The sequence below is a fragment of the Oncorhynchus tshawytscha genome, unplaced genomic scaffold (assembly GCF_018296145.1).
Source record: "Oncorhynchus tshawytscha isolate Ot180627B unplaced genomic scaffold, Otsh_v2.0 Un_contig_9368_pilon_pilon, whole genome shotgun sequence".
NCBI lineage: Eukaryota > Metazoa > Chordata > Actinopteri > Salmoniformes > Salmonidae > Oncorhynchus > Oncorhynchus tshawytscha.
In genome coordinates this window covers 38,885-63,614 of record NW_024608472.1, presented here as the reverse complement: position 1 = coordinate 63,614, position 24,730 = coordinate 38,885, and the positions used below count along the sequence as shown (strand labels likewise).

General features: G+C 33.4%; 1 protein-coding gene across 1 annotated transcript in view; it reads left to right on the top strand.

Annotated features, from left to right (window-relative positions):
* Positions 1-519: 519 nt before the first annotated feature.
* The window catches only part of LOC112237556 (NACHT, LRR and PYD domains-containing protein 1 homolog), a 31,620-nt gene continuing 7,409 nt past the window's right edge, over positions 520-24,730 (top strand). The window contains exons 1-2 of the mRNA XM_042313263.1: positions 520-750; positions 23,155-23,342. Of these exons, the coding sequence (XP_042169197.1) occupies positions 632-750; positions 23,155-23,342 (307 nt within the window). The 5' untranslated portion in view covers positions 520-631. The remainder of the gene's footprint in view (positions 751-23,154; positions 23,343-24,730) is intronic.

Here is a 24,730-nt window from a genome sequence, read left to right as displayed (position 1 = left end):
AGGTTCTGTTCAGAACTACATTCTGCTGGTCTAAACAGTGGAACAGAACCAAAACAATAAGGTTCTGTTCAGAACTACATTCTGCTGGTCTAAACAGTGGAACAGAACCAAAACAATAAGGTTCTGTTCAGAACTACATTCTGCTGGTCTAAACAGTGGAACAGAACCAAAACAATAAGGTTCTGTTCAGAACTACATTCTGCTGGTCTAAACAGTGGAACGGAATGAAAACAATAAGGTTCTGTTCAGAACTACATTCTGCTGGTCTAAACAGTGGAACGGAATGAAAACAATAAGGTTCTGTTCAGAACTAAACAATTGAAAAATAATTTCAGTTCCAACCCCGGATTGTTACATTTTAACTGACAAATGCTGTTAGGAAGGTAATTTAATTTAGCAGGTGACGTCGTTGTGTGAACTCTGTGACCAGGGACGGTTAAAGTCATGTCATTGTTAATGGTACTTCCAACAATGTTCAGAAATATTGACTGTTAATCTCTTCTTTCATATTGTAGCTGAGTGAGCTGTGACTTATATCGAAAACAAGTTTCTCTGGGGAGAGAGAGAGAGGGACCACTGCCTCTAAAACGAGTCACATCTGGCGAGAGAGAGAGGGACCACTGCCTCTAAAATGAGTCTGTCTGGGGAGAGCGAGGAGAGAGGCACTGCCTCCAAGAGGAAGTATTCTGAGAGTGAAGAGAGGGCCAATGCCTCTAAAAATAGTTTGCCTCAAGACACCAGTTCTACGAGGTAAGAGTTCAATAAATCCATGTAATATAGTCTACACCATCACAATAAATCCATGTAATATAGTCTACACCATCACAATAAATCCATGTAATATAGTCTACACCTTCACAATAAATCCATGTAATATAGTCTACCTACACCATCACAATAAATCCATGTGATATAGTCTACACCATCACAATAAATCCATGTAATATAGTCTACACCTTCACAATAAATCCATGTAATATAGTCTACACCATCACAATAAATCCATGTGATATAGTCTACCTACACCATCACAATAAATCCATGTAATATAGTCTACCTACACCATCACAATAAATCTATGTAATATAGTCTACCTACACCATCACAATAAATCCATGTAATATAGTCTACCTACACCATCACAATAAATCCATGTAATATAGTCTACCTACACCATCACAATAAATCCATGTAATATAGTCTACCTACACCATCACAATAAATCCATGTAATATAGTCTACACCTTCACAATAAATCCATGTAATATAGTCTACACCATCACAATAAATCCATGTAATATAGTCTACCTACACCATCACAATAAATCCATGTAATATAGTCTACACCTTCACAATAAATCCATGTAATATAGTCTACACCATCACAATAAATCCATGTAATATAGTCTACCTACACCATCACAATAAATCCATGTAATATAGTCTACACCATCACAATAAATCCATGTAATATAGTCTACACCATCACAATAAATCCATGTAATATTGTCTACACCATCACAATAAATCCATGTAATATAGTCTACACCATCACAATAAATCCATGTAATATATTCTACACCATCACAATAAATCCATGTAATATAGTCTACACCTTCACAATAAATCTATGTAATATAGTCTACCTACACCATCACAATAAATGTATGTAATATAGTCTACCTACACCATCACAATAAATCCATGTAATATAGTCTACCTACACCATCACAATAAATCCATGTAATATAGTCTACACCATCACAATAAATCCATGTAATATCGTCTACACCATCACAATAAATCCATGTGATATAGTCTACACCATCACAATAAATCCATGTAATATATTCTACACCATCACAATAAATCCATGTAATATAGTCAACACCATCACAATAAATCCATGTAATATAGTCTACACCATCACAATAAATCCATGTAATATAGTCTACACCATCACAATAAATCCATGTAATATAGTCTACACCTTCACAATAAATCCATGTAATATAGTCTACACCATCACAATAAATCCATGTAATATAGTCTACCTACACCATCACAATAAATCCATGTAATATAGTCTACCTACACCATCACAATAAATCCATGTAATATAGTCTACCTACACCATCACAATAAATCCATGTAATATAGTCTACCTACACCATCACAATAAATCCATGTAATATAGCCTACACCATCACAATAAATCCATGTAATATAGTCTACACCATCACAATAAATCCATGTAATATAGTCTACCTACACCATCAATAAATCCATGTAATATAGTCTACACCATCACAATAAATCCATGTAATATAGTCTACACCATCACAATAAATCCATGTAATATAGTCTACACCATCACAATAAATCCATGTAATATAGTCTACCTACACCATCAATAAATCCATGTAATATAGTCTACACCATCACAATAAATCCATGTAATATAGTCTACCTACACCATCACAATAAATCCATGTAATATTGTCTACACCATCACAATAAATCCATGTAATATAGTCTACACCATCACAATAAATCCATGTAATATATTCTACACCATCACAATAAATCCATGTAATATAGTCTACACCTTCACAATAAATCTATGTAATATAGTCTACCTACACCATCACAATAAATGTATGTAATATAGTCTACCTACACCATCACAATAAATCCATGTAATATAGTCTACCTACACCATCACAATAAATCCATGTAATATAGTCTACCTACACCATCACAATAAATCCATGTAATATAGTCTACACCTTCACAATAAATCCATGTGATATAGTCTACACCATCACAATAAATCCATGTGATATAGTCTACACCATCACAATAAATCCATGTAATATAGTCAACACCATCACAATAAATCCATGTAATATAGTCTACACCTTCACAATAAATCCATGTAATATAGTCTACACCTTCACAATAAATCCATGTGATATAGTCTACACCATCACAATAAATCCATGTAATATAGTCTACCTACACCATCAGAATAAATCCATGTAATATAGTCTACCTACACCATCACAATAAATCCATGTGATATAGTCTACCTACACCATCAGAATAAATCCATGTAATATAGTCTACCTACACCATCACAATAAATCCATGTAATATAGTCTACCTACACCATCACAATAAATCCATGTAATATAGTCTACCTACACCATCACAATAAATCCATGTAATATAGTCTACCTACACCATCACAATAAATCCATGTAATATAGTCTACACCATCACAATAAATCCATGTAATATAGTCTACACCATCACAATAAATCCATGTAATATAGTCTACCTACACCATCAATAAATCCATGTAATATAGTCTACACCATCACAATAAATCCATGTAATATAGTCTACACCATCACAATAAATCCATGTAATATAGTCTACACCATCACAATAAATCCATGTAATATAGTCTACCTACACCATCAATAAATCCATGTAATATAGTCTACACCATCACAATAAATCCATGTAATATAGTCTACCTACACCATCACAATAAATCCATGTAATATAGTCTACACCATCACAATAAATCCATGTAATATACTCTACCTACACCATCACAATAAATCCATGTAATATAGTCTACACCATCACAATAAATCCATGTAATATAGTCTACCTACACCATCACAATAAATCCATGTAATATAGCCTACACCATCACAATAGATCCATGTAATATAGTATACACCATCACAATAAATCCATTTAATATAGTCTACACCATCACAATAAATCCATGTGATATAGTCTATACCTTCACAATAAATCCATGTAATATAGTCTACCTACACCATCACAATAAATCCATGTAATATAGTCTACCTACACCATCACAATAAATCCATGTAATATAGTCAACACCATCACAATAAATCCATGTAATATAGTCTACCTACACCATCACAATAAATCCATGTGATATAGTCTACACCATCACAATAAATCCATGTAATATAGTCTACACCATCACAATAAATCCATGTAATATAGTCTACACCATCACAATAAATCCATGTGATATAGTCTACACCATCACAATAAATCCATGTAATATAGTCTACACCATCACAATAAATCCATGTAATATAGTCAACACCATCACAATAAATCCATGTAATATAGTCTACACCATCACAATAAATCCATGTAATATAGTCTACCTACACCATCACAATAAATCCATGTAATATAGTCTACACCTTCACAATAAATCCATGTAATATAGTCTACACCATCACAATAAATCCATGTAATATAGTCTACCTACACCATCACAATAAATCCATGTAATATAGTCTACCTACACCATCACAATAAATCCATGTAATATAGTCTACCTACACCATCACAATAAATCCATGTATTATAGTCTACCTACACCATCACAATAAATCCATGTAATATAGTCTACACCATCACAATAAATCCATGTAATATAGTCTACACCATCACAATAAATCCATGTAATATAGTCTACCTACACCATCAATAAATCCATGTAATATAGTCTACACCATCACAATAAATCCATGTAATATAGTCTACACCATCACAATAAATCCATGTAATATAGTCTACACCATCACAATAAATCCATGTAATATAGTCTACCTACACCATCAATAAATCCATGTAATATAGTCTACACCATCACAATAAATCCATGTAATATAGTCTACCTACACCATCACAATAAATCCATGTAATATTGTCTACACCATCACAATAAATCCATGTAATATAGTCTACACCATCACAATAAATCCATGTAATATATTCTACACCATCACAATACTTCCATGTAATATAGTCTACACCTTCACAATAAATCTATGTAATATAGTCTACCTACACCATCACAATAAATGTATGTAATATAGTCTACCTACACCATCACAATAAATCCATGTAATATAGTCTACCTACACCATCACAATACATCCATGTAATATAGTCTACCTACACCATCACAATAAATCCATGTAATATAGTCTACACCTTCACAATAAATCCATGTGATATAGTCTACACCATCACAATAAATCCATGTGATATAGTCTACACCATCACAATAAATCCATGTAATATAGTCAACACCATCACAATAAATCCATGTAATATAGTCTACACCTTCACAATAAATCCATGTAATATAGTCTACACCATCACAATAAATCCATGTAATATAGTCTACACCATCACAATAAATCCATGTAATATAGTCTACCTACACCATCAGAATAAATCCATGTAATATAGTCTACCTACACCATCACAATAAATCCATGTGATATAGTCTACCTACACCATCAGAATAAATCCATGTAATATAGTCTACCTACACCATCACAATAAATCCATGTAATATAGTCTACCTACACCATCACAATAAATCCATGTAATATAGTCTACCTACACCATCACAATAAATCCATGTAATATAGTCTACCTACACCATCACAATAAATCCATGTAATATAGTCTACACCATCACAATAAATCCATGTAATATAGTCTACACCATCACAATAAATCCATGTAATATAGTCTACCTACACCATCAATAAATCCATGTAATATAGTCTACACCATCACAATAAATCCATGTAATATAGTCTACACCATCACAATAAATCCATGTAATATAGTCTACACCATCACAATAAATCCATGTAATATAGTCTACCTACACCATCAATAAATCCATGTAATATAGTCTACACCATCACAATAAATCCATGTAATATAGTCTACCTACACCATCACAATAAATCCATGTAATATAGTCTACACCATCACAATAAATCCATGTAATATACTCTACCTACACCATCACAATAAATCCATGTAATATAGTCTACACCATCACAATAAATCCATGTAATATAGTCTACCTACACCATCACAATAAATCCATGTAATATAGCCTACACCATCACAATAGATCCATGTAATATAGTATACACCATCACAATAAATCCATTTAATATAGTCTACACCATCACAATAAATCCATGTGATATAGTCTATACCTTCACAATAAATCCATGTAATATAGTCTACCTACACCATCACAATAAATCCATGTAATATAGTCTACCTACACCATCACAATAAATCCATGTAATATAGCCTACACCATCACAATAAATCCATGTAATATAGTCTACCCACACCATCACAATAAATCCATGTAATATAGTCTACACCATCACAATAAATCCATGTAATATAGTCTACACCATCACAATAAATCCATGTAATATAGTCTACCTACACCATCAATAAATCCATGTAATATAGTCTACACCATCACAATAAATCCATGTAATATAGTCTACACCATCACAATAAATCCATGTAATATAGTCTACACCATCACAATAAATCCATGTAATATAGCCTACACCATCACAATAAATCCATGTAATATAGCCTACACCATCACAATAAATCCATGTAATATAGTCTACACCATCACAATAAATCCATGTAATATAGTCTACACCATCACAATAAATCCATGTAATATAGTCTACACCTTCACAATAAATCCATGTAATATAGCCTACACCATCACAATAAATCCATATAATATAGTCTACCTACACCATCACAATAAATCCATGTAATATAGTCTACCTACACCATCACAATAAATCCATGTAATATAGTCTACACCATCACAATAAATCCATGTAATATAGTCTACCTACACCATCAATAAATCCATGTAATATAGTCTACACCATCACAATAAATCCATGTAATATAGTCTACACCATCACAATAAATCCATGTAATATAGTCTACACCATCACAATAAATCCATGTAATATAGTCTACACCATCACAATAAATCCATGTGATATAGTCTATACCTTCACAATAAATCCATGTAATATAGTCTACCTACACCATCACAATAAATCCATGTAATATAGTCTACCTACACCATCACAATAAATCCATGTAATATAGCCTACACCATCACAATAAATCCATGTAATATAGTCTACACCATCACAATAAATCCATGTAATATAGTCTACACCATCACAATAAATCCATGTAATATAGTCTACACCTTCACAATAAATCCATGTAATATAGCCTACACCATCACAATAAATCCATATAATATAGTCTACCTACACCATCACAATAAATCCATGTAATATAGTCTACCTACACCATCATCACAATAAATCCATGTAATGTAGCCTACACCATCACAATAAATCCGTGTAATATAGTCTACACCTTCACAATAAATCCATGTAATATAGCCTACACCATCACAATAAATCCATGTAATATAGTCTACCTACACCATCACAATAAATGTATGTAATATAGTCTACCTACACCATCACAATAAATCCATGTAATATAGTCTACCTACACCATCACAATAAATCCATGTAATATAGTCTACCTACACCATCACAATAAATCCATGTAATATAGTCTACACCATCACAATAAATCCATGTAATATAGTCTACACCATCACAATAAATCCATGTAATATCGTCTACACCATCACAATAAATCCATGTAATATAGTCTACACCATCACAATAAATCCATGTAATATATTCTACACCATCACAATAAATCCATGTAATATAGTCTACACCTTCACAATAAATCTATGTAATATAGTCTACCTACACCATCACAATAAATGTATGTAATATAGTCTACCTACACCATCACAATAAATCCATGTAATATAGTCTACCTACACCATCACAATAAATCCATGTAATATAGTCTACCTACACCATCACAATAAATCCATGTAATATAGTCTACACCATCACAATAAATCCATGTAATATAGTCTACACCATCACAATAAATCCATGTAATATCGTCTACACCATCACAATAAATCCATGTGATATAGTCTACACCATCACAATAAATCCATGTAATATATTCTACACCATCACAATAAATCCATGTAATATAGTCTACACCTTCACAATAAATCTATGTAATATAGTCTACCTACACCATCACAATAAATCCATGTAATATAGTCTACCTACACCATCAATAAATCCATGTAATATAGTCTACACCATCACAATAAATCCATGTAATATAGCCTACACCATCCCAACAAATCCATGTAATATAGTCTACCTACACCATCACAATAAATCCATGTAATATAGTCTACACCATCACAATAAATCCATGTAATATAGTCTACACCATCACAATAAATCCATGTAATATAGTCTACACCTTCACAATAAATCCATGTAATATAGCCTACACCATCACAATAAATCCATATAATATAGTCTACCTACACCATCACAATAAATCCATGTAATATAGTCTACCTACACCATCACAATAAATCCATGTAATATAGTCTACACCATCACAATAAATCCATGTAATATAGTCTACCTACACCATCAATAAATCCATGTAATATAGTCTACACCATCACAATAAATCCATGTAATATAGTCTACACCATCACAATAAATCCATGTAATATAGTCTACACCATCACAATAAATCCATGTGATATAGTCTATACCTTCACAATAAATCCATGTAATATAGTCTACCTACACCATCACAATAAATCCATGTAATATAGTCTACCTACACCATCACAATAAATCCATGTAATATAGCCTACACCATCACAATAAATCCATGTAATATAGTCTACACCATCACAATAAATCCATGTAATATAGTCTACACCATCACAATAAATCCATGTAATATAGTCTACACCTTCACAATAAATCCATGTAATATAGCCTACACCATCACAATAAATCCATATAATATAGTCTACCTACACCATCACAATAAATCCATGTAATATAGTCTACCTACACCATCACAATAAATCCATGTAATGTAGCCTACACCATCACAATAAATCCATGTAATATAGTCTACCCACACCATCACAATAAATCCATGTAATATAGTCTACCCACACCATCACAATAAATCCATGTAATATAGTCTACACCATCACAATAAATCCATGTAATATAGTCTACACCATCACAATAAATCCATGTAATATAGTCTACCTACACCATCAATAAATCCATGTAATATAGTCTACACCATCACAATAAATCCATGTAATATAGTCTACACCATCACAATAAATCCATGTAATATAGTCTACCTACACCATCACAATAAATCCATGTAATATAGTCTACACCATCACAATAAATCCATGTGATATAGTCTATACCTTCACAATAAATCCATGTAATATAGTCTACCTACACCATCACAATAAATCCATGTAATATAGTCTACCTACACCATCACAATAAATCCATGTAATATAGCCTACACCATCACAATAAATCCATGTAATATAGTCTACACCATCACAATAAATCCATGTAATATAGTCTACACCATCACAATAAATCCATGTAATATAGTCTACACCTTCACAATAAATCCATGTGATATAGTCTACACCATCACAATAAATCCATATAATATAGTCTACACCTTCACAATAAATCTATGTAATATAGTCTACCTACACCATCACAATAAATCCATGTAATGTAGCCTACACCATCACAATAAATCCGTGTAATATAGTCTACACCTTCACAATAAATCCATGTAATATAGCCTACACCATCACAATAAATCCATGTAATATAGTCTACCTACACCATCACAATAAATGTATGTAATATAGTCTACCTACACCATCACAATAAATCCATGTAATATAGTCTACCTACACCATCATAATAAATCCATGTAATATAGCCTACACCATCACAATAAATCCATGTAATATCGTCTACACCATCACAATAAATCCATGTAATATAGTCTACACCATCACAATAAATCCATGTAATGTATTCTACACCATCACAATAAATCCATGTAATATAGTCTACACCTTCACAATAAATCTATGTAATATAGTCTACCTACACCATCACAATAAATGTATGTAATATAGTCTACCTACACCATCACAATAAATCCATGTAATATAGTCTACCTACACCATCACAATAAATCCATGTAATATAGCCTACACCATCACAATAGATCCATGTAATATAGTCTACACCATCACAATAAATCCATTTAATATAGTCTACACCATCACAATAAATCCATGTGATATAGTCTATACCTTCACAATAAATCCATGTAATATAGTCTACCTACACCATCACAATAAATCCATGTAATATAGTCTACACCATCACAATAAATCCATGTAATATAGTCTACCTACACCATCACAATAAATCCATGTGATATAGTCTATACCTTCACAATAAATCCATGTAATATAGTCTACCTACACCATCACAATAAATCCATGTAATATAGTCTACACCATCACAATAAATCCATGTAATATAGTCTACACCATCACAATAAATCCATGTAATATAGTCTACACCATCACAATAAATCCATGTAATATAGTCTACACCATCACAATAAATCCATGTAATATAGTCTACACCATCACAATAAATCCATGTGATATAGTCTATACCTTCACAATAAATCCATGTAATATAGTCTACCTACACCATCACAATAAATCCATGTAATATAGTCTACCTACACCATCACAATAAATCCATGTAATATAGCCTACACCATCACAATAAATCCATGTAATATAGTTACACCATCACAATAAATCCATGTAATATAGTCTACACCATCACAATAAATCCATGTAATATAGTCTACACCTTCACAATAAATCCATGTAATATAGCCTACACCATCACAATAAATCCATATAATATAGTCTACCTACACCATCACAATAAATCCATGTAATATAGTCTACCTACACCATCACAATAAATCCATGTAATGTAGCCTACACCATCACAATAAATCCGTGTAATATAGTCTACACCTTCACAATAAATCCATGTAATATAGCCTACACCATCACAATAAATCCATGTAATATAGTCTACCTACACCATCACAATAAATGTATGTAATATAGTCTACCTACACCATCACAATAAATCCATGTAATATAGTCTACCTACACCATCACAATAAATCCATGTAATATAGTCTACCTACACCATCACAATAAATCCATGTAATATAGTCTACACCATCACAATAAATCCATGTAATATAGTCTACACCATCACAATAAATCCATGTAATATCGTCTACACCATCACAATAAATCCATGTAATATAGTCTACACCATCACAATAAATCCATGTAATATATTCTACACCATCACAATAAATCCATGTAATATAGTCTACACCTTCACAATAAATCTATGTAATATAGTCTACCTACACCATCACAATAAATGTATGTAATATAGTCTACCTACACCATCACAATAAATCCATGTAATATAGTCTACCTACACCATCACAATAAATCCATGTAATATAGTCTACCTACACCATCACAATAAATCCATGTAATATAGTCTACACCATCACAATAAATCCATGTAATATAGTCTACACCATCACAATAAATCCATGTAATATCGTCTACACCATCACAATAAATCCATGTGATATAGTCTACACCATCACAATAAATCCATGTAATATATTCTACACCATCACAATAAATCCATGTAATATAGTCTACCTACACCATCACAATAAATCCATGTAATATAGTCTACCTACACCATCACAATAAATCCATGTAATATAGTCTACCTACACCATCAATAAATCCATGTAATATAGTCTACACCATCACAATAAATCCACGTAATATAGCCTACACCATCCCAACAAATCCATGTAATATAGTCTACCTACACCATCACAATAAATCCATATAATATAGTCTACCTACACCATCACAATAAATCCATGTAATATAGCCTAGAACCATCACAATATATCCATGTAATATAGTCTACACCATCACAATAAATCCATGTAATATAGCCTACACCATCACAATAAATCCATGTAATATAGTCTACCTACACCATCACAATAAATCCATGTAATATAGCCTACACCATCACAATAGATCCATGTAATATAGTATACACCATCACAATAAATCCATGTAATATAGTCTACACCATCACAATAAATCCATGTGATATAGTCTATACCTTCACAATAAATCCATGTAATATAGTCTACCTACACCATCACAATAAATCCATGTAATATAGTCTACCTACACCATCACAATAAATCCATGTAATATAGCCTACACCATCACAATAAATCCATGTAATATAGTCTACCCACACCATCACAATAAATCCATGTAATATAGTCTACACCATCACAATAAATCCATGTAATATAGTCTACCTACACCATCAATAAATCCATGTAATATAGTCTACACCATCACAATAAATCCATGTAATATAGTCTACACCATCACAATAAATCCATGTAATATAGTCTACCTACACCATCACAATAAATCCATGTAATATAGTCTACACCATCACAATAAATCCATGTGATATAGTCTATACCTTCACAATAAATCCATGTAATATAGTCTACCTACACCATCACAATAAATCCATGTAATATAGTCTACCTACACCATCACAATAAATCCATGTAATATAGCCTACACCATCACAATAAATCCATGTAATATAGTCTACACCATCACAATAAATCCATGTAATATAGTCTACACCATCACAATAAATCCATGTAATATAGTCTACACCTTCACAATAAATCCATGTAATATAGCCTACACCATCACAATAAATCCATATAATATAGTCTACCTACACCATCACAATAAATCCATGTAATATAGTCTACCTACACCATCACAATAAATCCATGTAATGTAGCCTACACCATCACAATAAATCCGTGTAATATAGTCTACACCTTCACAATAAATCCATGTAATATAGCCTACACCATCACAATATATCCATGTAATATAGTCTACCTACACCATCACAATAAATCCATGTAATATAGTCTACCTACACCATCACAATAAATCCATGTAATATAGTCTACCTACACCATCACAATAAATCCATGTAATATAGTCTACACCATCACAATAAATCCATGTAATATAGTCTACACCATCACAATAAATCCATGTAATATAGTCTACCTACACCATCACAATAAATGTATGTAATATAGTCTACCTACACCATCACAATAAATCCATGTAATATAGTCTACCTACACCATCACAATAAATCCATGTAATATAGTCTACCTACACCATCACAATAAATCCATGTAATATAGTCTACACCATCACAATAAATCCATGTAATATAGTCTACACCATCACAATAAATCCATGTAATATCGTCTACACCATCACAATAAATCCATGTGATATAGTCTACACCATCACAATAAATCCATGTAATATATTCTACACCATCACAATAAATCCATGTAATATAGTCTACACCTTCACAATAAATCTATGTAATATAGTCTACCTACACCATCACAATAAATCCATGTAATATAGTCTACCTACACCATCAATAAATCCATGTAATATAGTCTACACCATCACAATAAATCCATGTAATATAGCCTACACCATCCCAACAAATCCATGTAATATAGTCTACCTACACCATCACAATAAATCCATGTAATATAGTCTACCTACACCATCACAATAAATCCATGTAATATAGCCTACACCATCACAATATATCCATGTAATATAGTCTACACCATCACAATAAATCCATGTAATATAGCCTACACCATCACAATAAATCCATGTAATATAGTCTACCTACACCATCACAATAAATCCATGTAATATAGCCTACACCATCACAATAGATCCATGTAATATAGTATACACCATCACAATAAATCCATTTAATATAGTCTACACCATCACAATAAATCCATGTGATATAGTCTATACCTTCACAATAAATCCATGTAATATAGTCTACCTACACCATCACAATAAATCCATGTAATATAGTCTACCTACACCATCACAATAAATCCATGTAATATAGTCTACCTACACCATCACAATAAATCCATGTAATATAGTCTACCCACACCATCACAATAAATCCATGTAATATAGTCTACACCATCACAATAAATCCATGTAATATAGTCTACCTACACCATCAATAAATCCATGTAATATAGTCTACACCATCACAATAAATCCATGTAATATAGTCTACACCATCACAATAAATCCATGTAATATAGTCTACCTACACCATCACAATAAATCCATGTAATATAGTCTACACCATCACAATAAATCCATGTGATATAGTCTATACCTTCACAATAAATCCATGTAATATAGTCTACCTACACCATCACAATAAATCCATGTAATATAGTCTACCTACACCATCACAATAAATCCATGTAATATAGCCTACACCATCACAATAAATCCATGTAATATAGTCTACACCATCACAATAAATCCATGTAATATAGTCTACACCATCACAATAAATCCATGTAATATAGTCTACACCTTCACAATAAATCCATGTAATATAGCCTACACCATCACAATAAATCCATATAATATAGTCTACCTACACCATCACAATAAATCCATGTAATATAGTCTACCTACACCATCACAATAAATCCATGTAATGTAGCCTACACCATCACAATAAATCCGTGTAATATAGTCTACACCATCACAATAAATCCATGTAATATAGTCTACACCATCACAATAAATCCATGTAATATAGTCTACCTACACCATCACAATAAATGTATGTAATATAGTCTACCTACACCATCACAATAAATCCATGTAATATAGTCTACCTACACCATCACAATAAATCCATGTAATATAGTCTACACCATCACAATAAATCCATGTAATATAGTCTACACCATCACAATAAATCCATGTAATATAGTCTACACCATCACAATAAATCCATGTAATATAGTCTACACCATCACAATAAATCCATGTAATATATTCTACACCATCACAATAAATCCATGTAATATAGTCTACACCTTCACAATAAATCTATGTAATATAGTCTACCTACACCATCACAATAAATGTATGTAATATAGTCTACCTACACCATCACAATAAATCCATGTAATATAGTCTACCTACACCATCACAATAAATCCATGTAATATAGTCTACCTACACCATCACAATAAATCCATGTAATATAGTCTACATCATCACAATAAATCCATGTAATATAGTCTACACCATCACAATAAATCCATGTAATATAGTCTACACCATCACAATAAATCCATGTGATATAGTCTACACCATCACAATAAATCCATGTAATATATTCTACACCATCACAATAAATCCATGTAATATAGTCTACACCTTCACAATAAATCTATGTAATATAGTCTACCTACACCATCACAATAAATCCATGTAATATAGTCTACCTACACCATCAATAAATCCATGTAATAAACACCATCACAATAAATCCATGTAATATAGCCTACACCATCCCAACAAATCCATGTAATATAGTCTACCTACACCATCACAATAAATCCATGTAATATAGTCTACCTACACCATCACAATAAATCCATGTAATATAGCCTACACCATCACAATATATCCATGTAATATAGTCTACACCATCACAATAAATCCATGTAATATAGCCTACACCATCACAATAAATCCATGTGATATAGTCTACACCTTCACAATAAATCCATGTGATATAGTCTACACCTTCACAATAAATCCATGTGATATAGTCTACACCATCACAATAAATCCATGTAATATAGTCTACCTACACCATCACAATAAATCCATGTGATATAGTCTACCTACACCATCAGAATAAATCCATGTGATATAGTCTACACCTTCACAATAAATCCATGTGATATAGTCTACACCATCACAATAAATCCATGTAATATAGTCTACCTACACCATCACAATAAATCCATGTGATATAGTCTACCTACACCATCAGAATAAATCCATGTAATATAGTCTACCTACACCATCACAATAAATCCATGTAATATAGTCTACCTACACCATCACAATAAATCCATGTAATATAGTCTACCTACACCATCACAATAAATCCATGTAATATAGTCTACACCATCACAATAAATCCATGTAATATAGTCTACACCATCACAATAAATCCATGTAATATAGTCTACCTACACCATCAATAAATCCATGTAATATAGTCTACACCATCACAATAAATCCATGTAATATAGTCTACACCATCACAATAAATCCATGTAATATAGTCTACCTACACCATCAATAAATCCATGTAATATAGTCTACACCATCACAATAAATCCATGTAATATAGTCTACACCATCACAATAAATCCATGTAATATAGTCTACCTACACCATCACAATAAATCCATGTAATATAGTCTACACCATCACAATAAATCCATGTGATATAGTCTATACCTTCACAATAAATCCATGTAATATAGTCTACCTACACCATCACAATAAATCCATGTAATATAGTCTACCTACACCATCACAATAAATCCATGTAATATAGCCTACACCATCACAATAAATCCATGTAATATAGTCTACACCATCACAATAAATCCATGTAATATAGCCTACACCATCACAATAAATCCATATAATATAGTCTACCTACACCATCACAATAAATCCATGTAATATAGTCTACCTACACCATCACAATAAATCCATGTAATATAGTCTACCTACACCATCACAATAAATCCATGTAATATAGTCTACCTACACCATCACAATAAATCCATGTAATATAGTCTACACCATCACAATAAATCCATGTAATATAGTCTACACCATCACAATAAATCCATGTAATATAGTCTACCTACACCATCAATAAATCCATGTAATATAGTCTACACCATCACAATAAATCCATGTAATATAGTCTACACCATCACAATAAATCCATGTAATATAGTCTACCTACACCATCACAATAAATCCATGTAATATAGTCTACACCATCACAATAAATCCATGTGATATAGTCTATACCTTCACAATAAATCCATGTAATATAGTCTACCTACACCATCACAATAAATCCATGTAATATAGCCTACACCATCACAATAAATCCATGTAATATAGTCTACACCATCACAATAAATCCATGTAATATAGTCTACACCTTCACAATAAATCCATGTAATATAGCCTACACCATCACAATAAATCCATATAAGATAGTCTACCTACACCATCACAATAAATCCATGTAATAATGTTCTACCTACACCATCACAATAAATCCATGTAATGTAGCCTACACCATCACAATAAATCCGTGTAATATAGTCTACACCTTCACAATAAATCCATGTAATATAGCCTACACCATCACAATAAATCCATGTAATATAGTCTACCTACACCATCACAATAAATGTATGTAATATAGTCTACCTACACCATCACAATAAATCCATGTAATATAGTCTACCTACACCATCACAATAAATCCATGTAATATAGTCTACCTACACCATCACAATAAATCCATGTAATATAGTCTACACCATCACAATAAATCCATGTAATATAGTCTACACCATCACAATAAATCCATGTAATATCGTCTACACCATCACAATAAATCCATGTAATATAGTCTACACCATCACAATAAATCCATGTAATATATTCTACACCATCACAATAAATCCATGTAATATAGTCTACACCTTCACAATAAATCTATGTAATATAGTCTACCTACAACATCACAATAAATGTATGTAATATAGTCTACCTACACCATCACAATAAATCCATGTAATATAGTCTACCTACACCATCACAATAAATCCATGTAATATAGTCTACCTACACCATCACAATAAATCCATGTAATATAGTCTACACCATCACAATAAATCCATGTAATATAGTCTACACCATCACAATAAATCCATGTAATATAGTCTACACCATCACAATAAATCCATGTAATATAGTCTACACCTTCACAATAAATCCATGTGATATAGTCTACACCATCACAATAAATCCATATAATATAGTCTACACCTTCACAATAAATCTATGTAATATAGTCTACCTACACCTTCACAATAAATCCATGTAATATAGTCTACCTACACCATCACAATAAATCCATGTAATATAGTCTACCTACACCATCACAATAAATCCATGTAATATAGCCTACACCATCCCAACAAATCCATGTAATATAGTCTACCTACACCATCACAATAAATCCATGTAATATAGTCTACCTACACCATCACAATAAATCCATGTAATATAGCCTACACCATCACAATAAATCCATGTGATATAGTCTACACCTTCACAATAAATCCATGTGATATAGTCTACACCATCACAATAAATCCATGTAATATAGCCTACACCATCACAATAAATCCATGTAATATAGTCTACACCATCACAATAAATCCATGTGATATAGTCTACACCTTCACAATAAATCCATGTAATATAGTCTACACCATCACAATAAATCCATGTAATATAGTCTACCTACACCATCACAATAAATCCATGTGATATAGTCTACCTACACCATCAGAATAAATCCATGTAATATAGTCTACCTACACCATCACAATAAATCCATGTAATATAGTCTACCTACACCATCACAATAAATCCATGTAATATAGTCTACCTACACCATCACAATAAATCCATGTAATATAGTCTACACCATCACAATAAATCCATGTAATATAGTCTACACCATCACAATAAATCCATGTAATATAGTCTACCTACACCATCACAATAAATCCATGTAATATAGTCTACACCATCACAATAAATCCATGTAATATAGTCTACACCATCACAATAAATCCATGTAATATAGTCTACCTACACCATCAATAAATCCATGTAATATAGTCTACACCATCACAATAAATCCATGTAATATAGTCTACCTACACCATCACAATAAATCCATGTAATATAGTCTACACCATCACAATAAATCCATGTAATATACTCTACCTACACCATCACAATAAATCCATGTAATATAGTCTACACCATCACAATAAATCCATGTGATATAGTCTATACCTTCACAATAAATCCATGTAATATAGTCTACCTACACCATCACAATAAATCCATGTAATATAGTCTACCTACACCATCACAATAAATCCATGTAATATAGCCTACACCATCACAATAAATCCATGTAATATAGTCTACCCACACCATCACAATAAATCCATGTAATATAGTCTACACCATCACAATAAATCCATGTAATATAGTCTACACCATCACAATAAATCCATGTAATATAGTCTACCTACACCATCAATAAATCCATGTAATATAGTCTACACCATCACAATAAATCCATGTAATATAGTCTACACCATCACAATAAATCCATGTAATATAGTCTACCTACACCATCACAATAAATCCATGTAATATAGTCTACACCATCACAATAAATCCATGTGATATAGTCTATACCTTCACTATAAATCCATGTAATATAGTCTACCTACACCATCACAATAAATCCATGTAATATAGTCTACACCTTCACAATAAATCCATGTGATATAGTCTACACCATCACAATAAATCCATATAATATAGTCTACACCTTCACAATAAATCTATGTAATATAGTCTACCTACACCTTCACAATAAATCCATGTAATATAGTCTACCTACACCATCACAATAAATCCATGTAATATAGTCTACCTACACCATCACAATAAATCCATGTAATGTAGCCTACACCATCACAATAAATCCGTGTAATATAGTCTACACCTTCACAATAAATCCATGTAATATAGCCTACACCATCACAATAAATCCATGTAATATAGTCTACCTACACCATCACAATAAATGTATGTAATATAGTCTACCTACACCATCACAATAAATCCATGTAATATAGTCTACCTACACCATCACAATAAATCCATGTAATATAGTCTACCTACACCATCACAATAAATCCATGTAATATAGTCTACACCATCACAATAAATCCATGTAATATAGTCTACACCATCACAATAAATCCATGTAATATCGTCTACACCATCACAATAAATCCATGTAATATAGTCTACACCATCACAATAAATCCATGTAATATATTCTACACCATCACAATAAATCCATGTAATATAGTCTACACCTTCACAATAAATCTATGTAATATAGTCTACCTACACCATCACAATAAATGTATGTAATATAGTCTACCTACACCATCACAATAAATCCATGTAATATAGTCTACCTACCCCATCACAATAAATCCATGTAATATAGTCTACCTACACCATCACAATAAATCCATGTAATATAGTCTACACCATCACAATAAATCCATGTAATATAGTCTACACCATCACAATAAATCCATGTAATATCGTCTACACCATCACAATAAATCCATGTGATATAGTCTACACCATCACAATAAATCCATGTAATATATTCTACACCATCACAATAAATCCATGTAATATAGTCTACACCTTCACAATAAATCTATGTAATATAGTCTACCTACACCATCACAATAAATCCATGTAATATAGTCTACCTACACCATCAATAAATCCATGTAATATAGTCTACACCATCACAATAAATCCATGTAATATAGCCTACACCATCCCAACAAATCCATGTAATATAGTCTACCTACACCATCACAATAAATCCATGTAATATAGTCTACCTACACCATCACAATAAATCCATGTAATATAGCCTACACCATCACAATATATCCATGTAATATAGTCTACACCATCACAATAAATCCATGTAATATAGCCTACACCATCACAATAAATCCATGTAATATAGTCTACACCATCACAATAAATCCATGTAATATAGTCTACCTACACCATCACAATAAATCCATGTAATATAGTCTACCTACACCTTTATAATAAATCCATGTATATAGTCTACACCATCACAATAAATCCATGTAATATAGTCTACACCTTCACAATATATCCATGTAATATAGTCTACACCATCACAATAAATCCATGTAATATAGCCTACACCATCACAATAAATCCATGTAATATAGCCTACACCATCACAATAAATCCATGTAATATAGTCTACCTACACCTTCACAATAAATCCATGTAATATAGTCTACCTACACTATCACAACAAATCCATGTAATATAGCCTACACCATCACAGTAAATGTGATGTTATTTTAGACAGGTCTGAAGAAAATGTAGTCTATTTCAGAAGAACAGAATAACATACTCTGAGTTGTCGTTATGTTAGGGTCCTGATCTGACTGTGCCATATGGCTGTGGGCTACACTAGTTCATTTAGCAGACAAGATTTGCTTAGAATTCCGTTGTCATTATTTTATATTTTATAGAATGAAATTGAAAATAGCTAAATAAAATATTAGAAAGGATATATTATCTAAATAACAAAGAAACAGGAAGTCCTATTCTGTGTTGAGCGGTTAACAAAGAAACAGGAAGTCCTATTCTGTGTTGAGCGGTTAACAAAGAAACAGGAAGTCCTATTCTGTGTTGAGCGGTTAACAAAGAAACAGGAAGTCCTATTCTGTGTTGAGCGGTTAACAAAGAAACAGGAAGTCCTATTCTGTGTTGAGCGGTTAACAAAGAAACAGGAAGTCCTATTCTGTGTTGAGCGGTTAACAAAGAAACAGGAAGTCCTATTCTGTGTTGAGCGGTTAACAAAGAAACAGGAAGTCCTATTCTGTGTTGAGCGGTTAACAAAGAAACAGGAAGTCCTATTCTGTGTTGAGCGGTTAACAAAGAAACAGGAAGTCCTATTCTGTGTTGAGCGGTTAACAAAGAAACAGGAAGTCCTATTTGTGTTGAGCGGTTACCAAACAAACAGGAAGTCCTATTCTGTGTTGAGCGGTTAACAAAGAAACAGAAAGTCCTATTCTGTGTTGAGCGGTTAACAAAGAAACAGAAAGTCCTATTCTGTGTTGAGCGGTTAACAAAGAAACAGGAAGTCCTATTTGTGTTGAGCGGTTACCAAACAAACAGGAAGTCCTATTCTGTGTTGAGGGGTTAACAAAGAAACAGGAAGTCCTATTCTGTGTTGAGCGGTTAACAAAGAAACAGGAAGTCGTATTTGCTTAATTTACATATTATTATTATTATTATTAATATATTTATTCTACTTTTTGTTGTGATACAAACGTTGGGCTGTGTGTTTAGATTGTTAATACATTCTAAGGCTGCATGATGCGACTCTATTGATGACTTGAAAACATTTTCTCATGTGCTGACACACTTCATCAGTTTCTCATTCACAAATTGACAAGCACTTGATAATTTCTCGAATTTCCCGGGTAATGCGCCCAAAAAAAACATCCATGCCTTTTTGTCGGCCAGTGGCCGTTGTGCCCTTGGGTGAGTATTATAATTATAATTCAATTCTCCCGGCTACGTACAGAACTACCTCTCACTCACATGACCCTCAGTCATGTGATCGGGTCTTTCTCACAGGCTACAAGTGAAGACCGACACATCGGGGACGCAACTGCGCGTGTCCTTATCCAATTCCGAGGCGCATATTGAAGATATATTTAGTGACACATCTAGCACTGACATGCAGTACCTTAAACAGCTGTGTCACTACAGACCCGGGTTAGATCCCGGGCTTTATCACAATTAGTCCAGTGTCGTCCTGGTTAGGGGAGGGTTAGGCCGGTGTAGGCCATCATTGTAAACAATTTTTTTGCTGAACTGACTTGCCTAATTAAATGTCACCTGTAATGTCACCATCATCACCTTATGGAAGGTGACATAGTGGGTTATGTCACATTTAGGCAATGCACCCTACATAGGGAGCTGTTCTGTCCCCCTTTCTACACTCTTTATAGTTCTTATGACTATGTATACTATATAAAGCCTTTTATAAGTTGTATTTAGTTTATTCACAGTCTATCTTTTTGCTTTACAAACACCAGAGACCATGGTGGAGAGTGTTGTATCAAGCCTGGACCTGAGGACACCAGAGACCATGGTGGAGAGAGTTGTATCAAGCCTGGACCTGAGGACACCAGAGACCATGGTGTAGAGAGTTGTATCAAGCCTGGACCTGAGGACACCAGAGACCATGGTGGAGAGAGTTGTATCAAGCCTGGACCTGAGAAATGTGAGTTAACTGATAATTGTTTTAAAGCGTTCATTACAGTTGATTTCAAGGCAAGGAACACAATCATGATCTATTTGGTGAAAACAAACTTAAAGGTAGAGTCAGCGATATGACGTAGATGCACAAAGTAAACAGCATAGTGGGTCAATTTCTCCAACAACTAAGAACATTGGAGAGCAAGGCTAAACTTCTCTGCTGTTTTGGTCCCGTGACAAACATTCTGTAAGAGAGTGAAGAGAATCCTTGCACATGGGCAGATACTGTGTGTGACTGTGTGAGAGAGAAGTCAGGCATCTTGCTCATCGCAATATCTGTGGTGCTGCTCGTACATCATCATTTAGCTGACTCTACCTTTAAGCTCTCATCCTAGGATCTACCAGAAATCAGGCCCCCGACATCTACAAAACATGGACCAGAACGATGTTGTTTCCTGCTTCCACAAACATTAATTAATGTGACACTAATGTCAGATTATTGTATGCTAATTTGTTCCGTGTTTCATCCAATGGCGTTGAGTACTACACCACATCAGTCACTGGCTTTATCAATAAGTGCATTGAGGACGTCATCCCCACAGTGACTGTATGTACATACCCCAACCAGAAGCCATGGATTACAGGCAACATCCGCACCGAGCTAAAGGCTAGAGCTGCCTCTTTCAAGGAGCAGGACACTAACCCGGAAGTTTATAAGAAATCCCGCTATGGCCTCAGACTAACCATCAAACAGGCAAAGCCTCAATACAGGACTAAGATTGAATCCTACTACACCGGCTCTGACGTTCGTTGTATGTGACAGGGCTTGCAAACTTTTACGGACTACAAAGGGAAACCCAGCTGCGAGCTGCCCAGTGACGCAAGCCTACCAGACGAGCTTACATGCCTTTTATGCTCGCTTCGAGGCAAGCAACACTGAAGCATGCATGAGAGCACCAGCTGTTCCGGATGACTGTGTGATCACGCTCTCCGTAGCCGACGTGAGCAAGACCTTTAAACAGGTCCACATTCACAAGGCCGCGGTGCCAGACGAATACCAGAGCGTCTACTCAGCATGTGCAGACCAACTGGCAAATGTCTGCACTGACATTTTCAACCTCTCCTGACCGAGTCTGTAATACCCACATGTTTCAAGCAGACCACCATTGTCCCTGTGCCCAAGAAGGTGAAGGTAACCTGCCTAAATGACTACTGTCCCTTAGCATTCATGTCGGTGTCCATGAAGTGCTTTGAAAGGCTGGTCATGGCTCACATCAACACCATTATCCCAGAAACCCTAGACCCACTCCAGTCTGCACACCGCCCCAGCAGATCCACAGATGATGCAATCTCTATTGCACTCCACACTGCCTTTTCCCACCTGGACAAAAGGAAAACCTATGTGAGAATGCT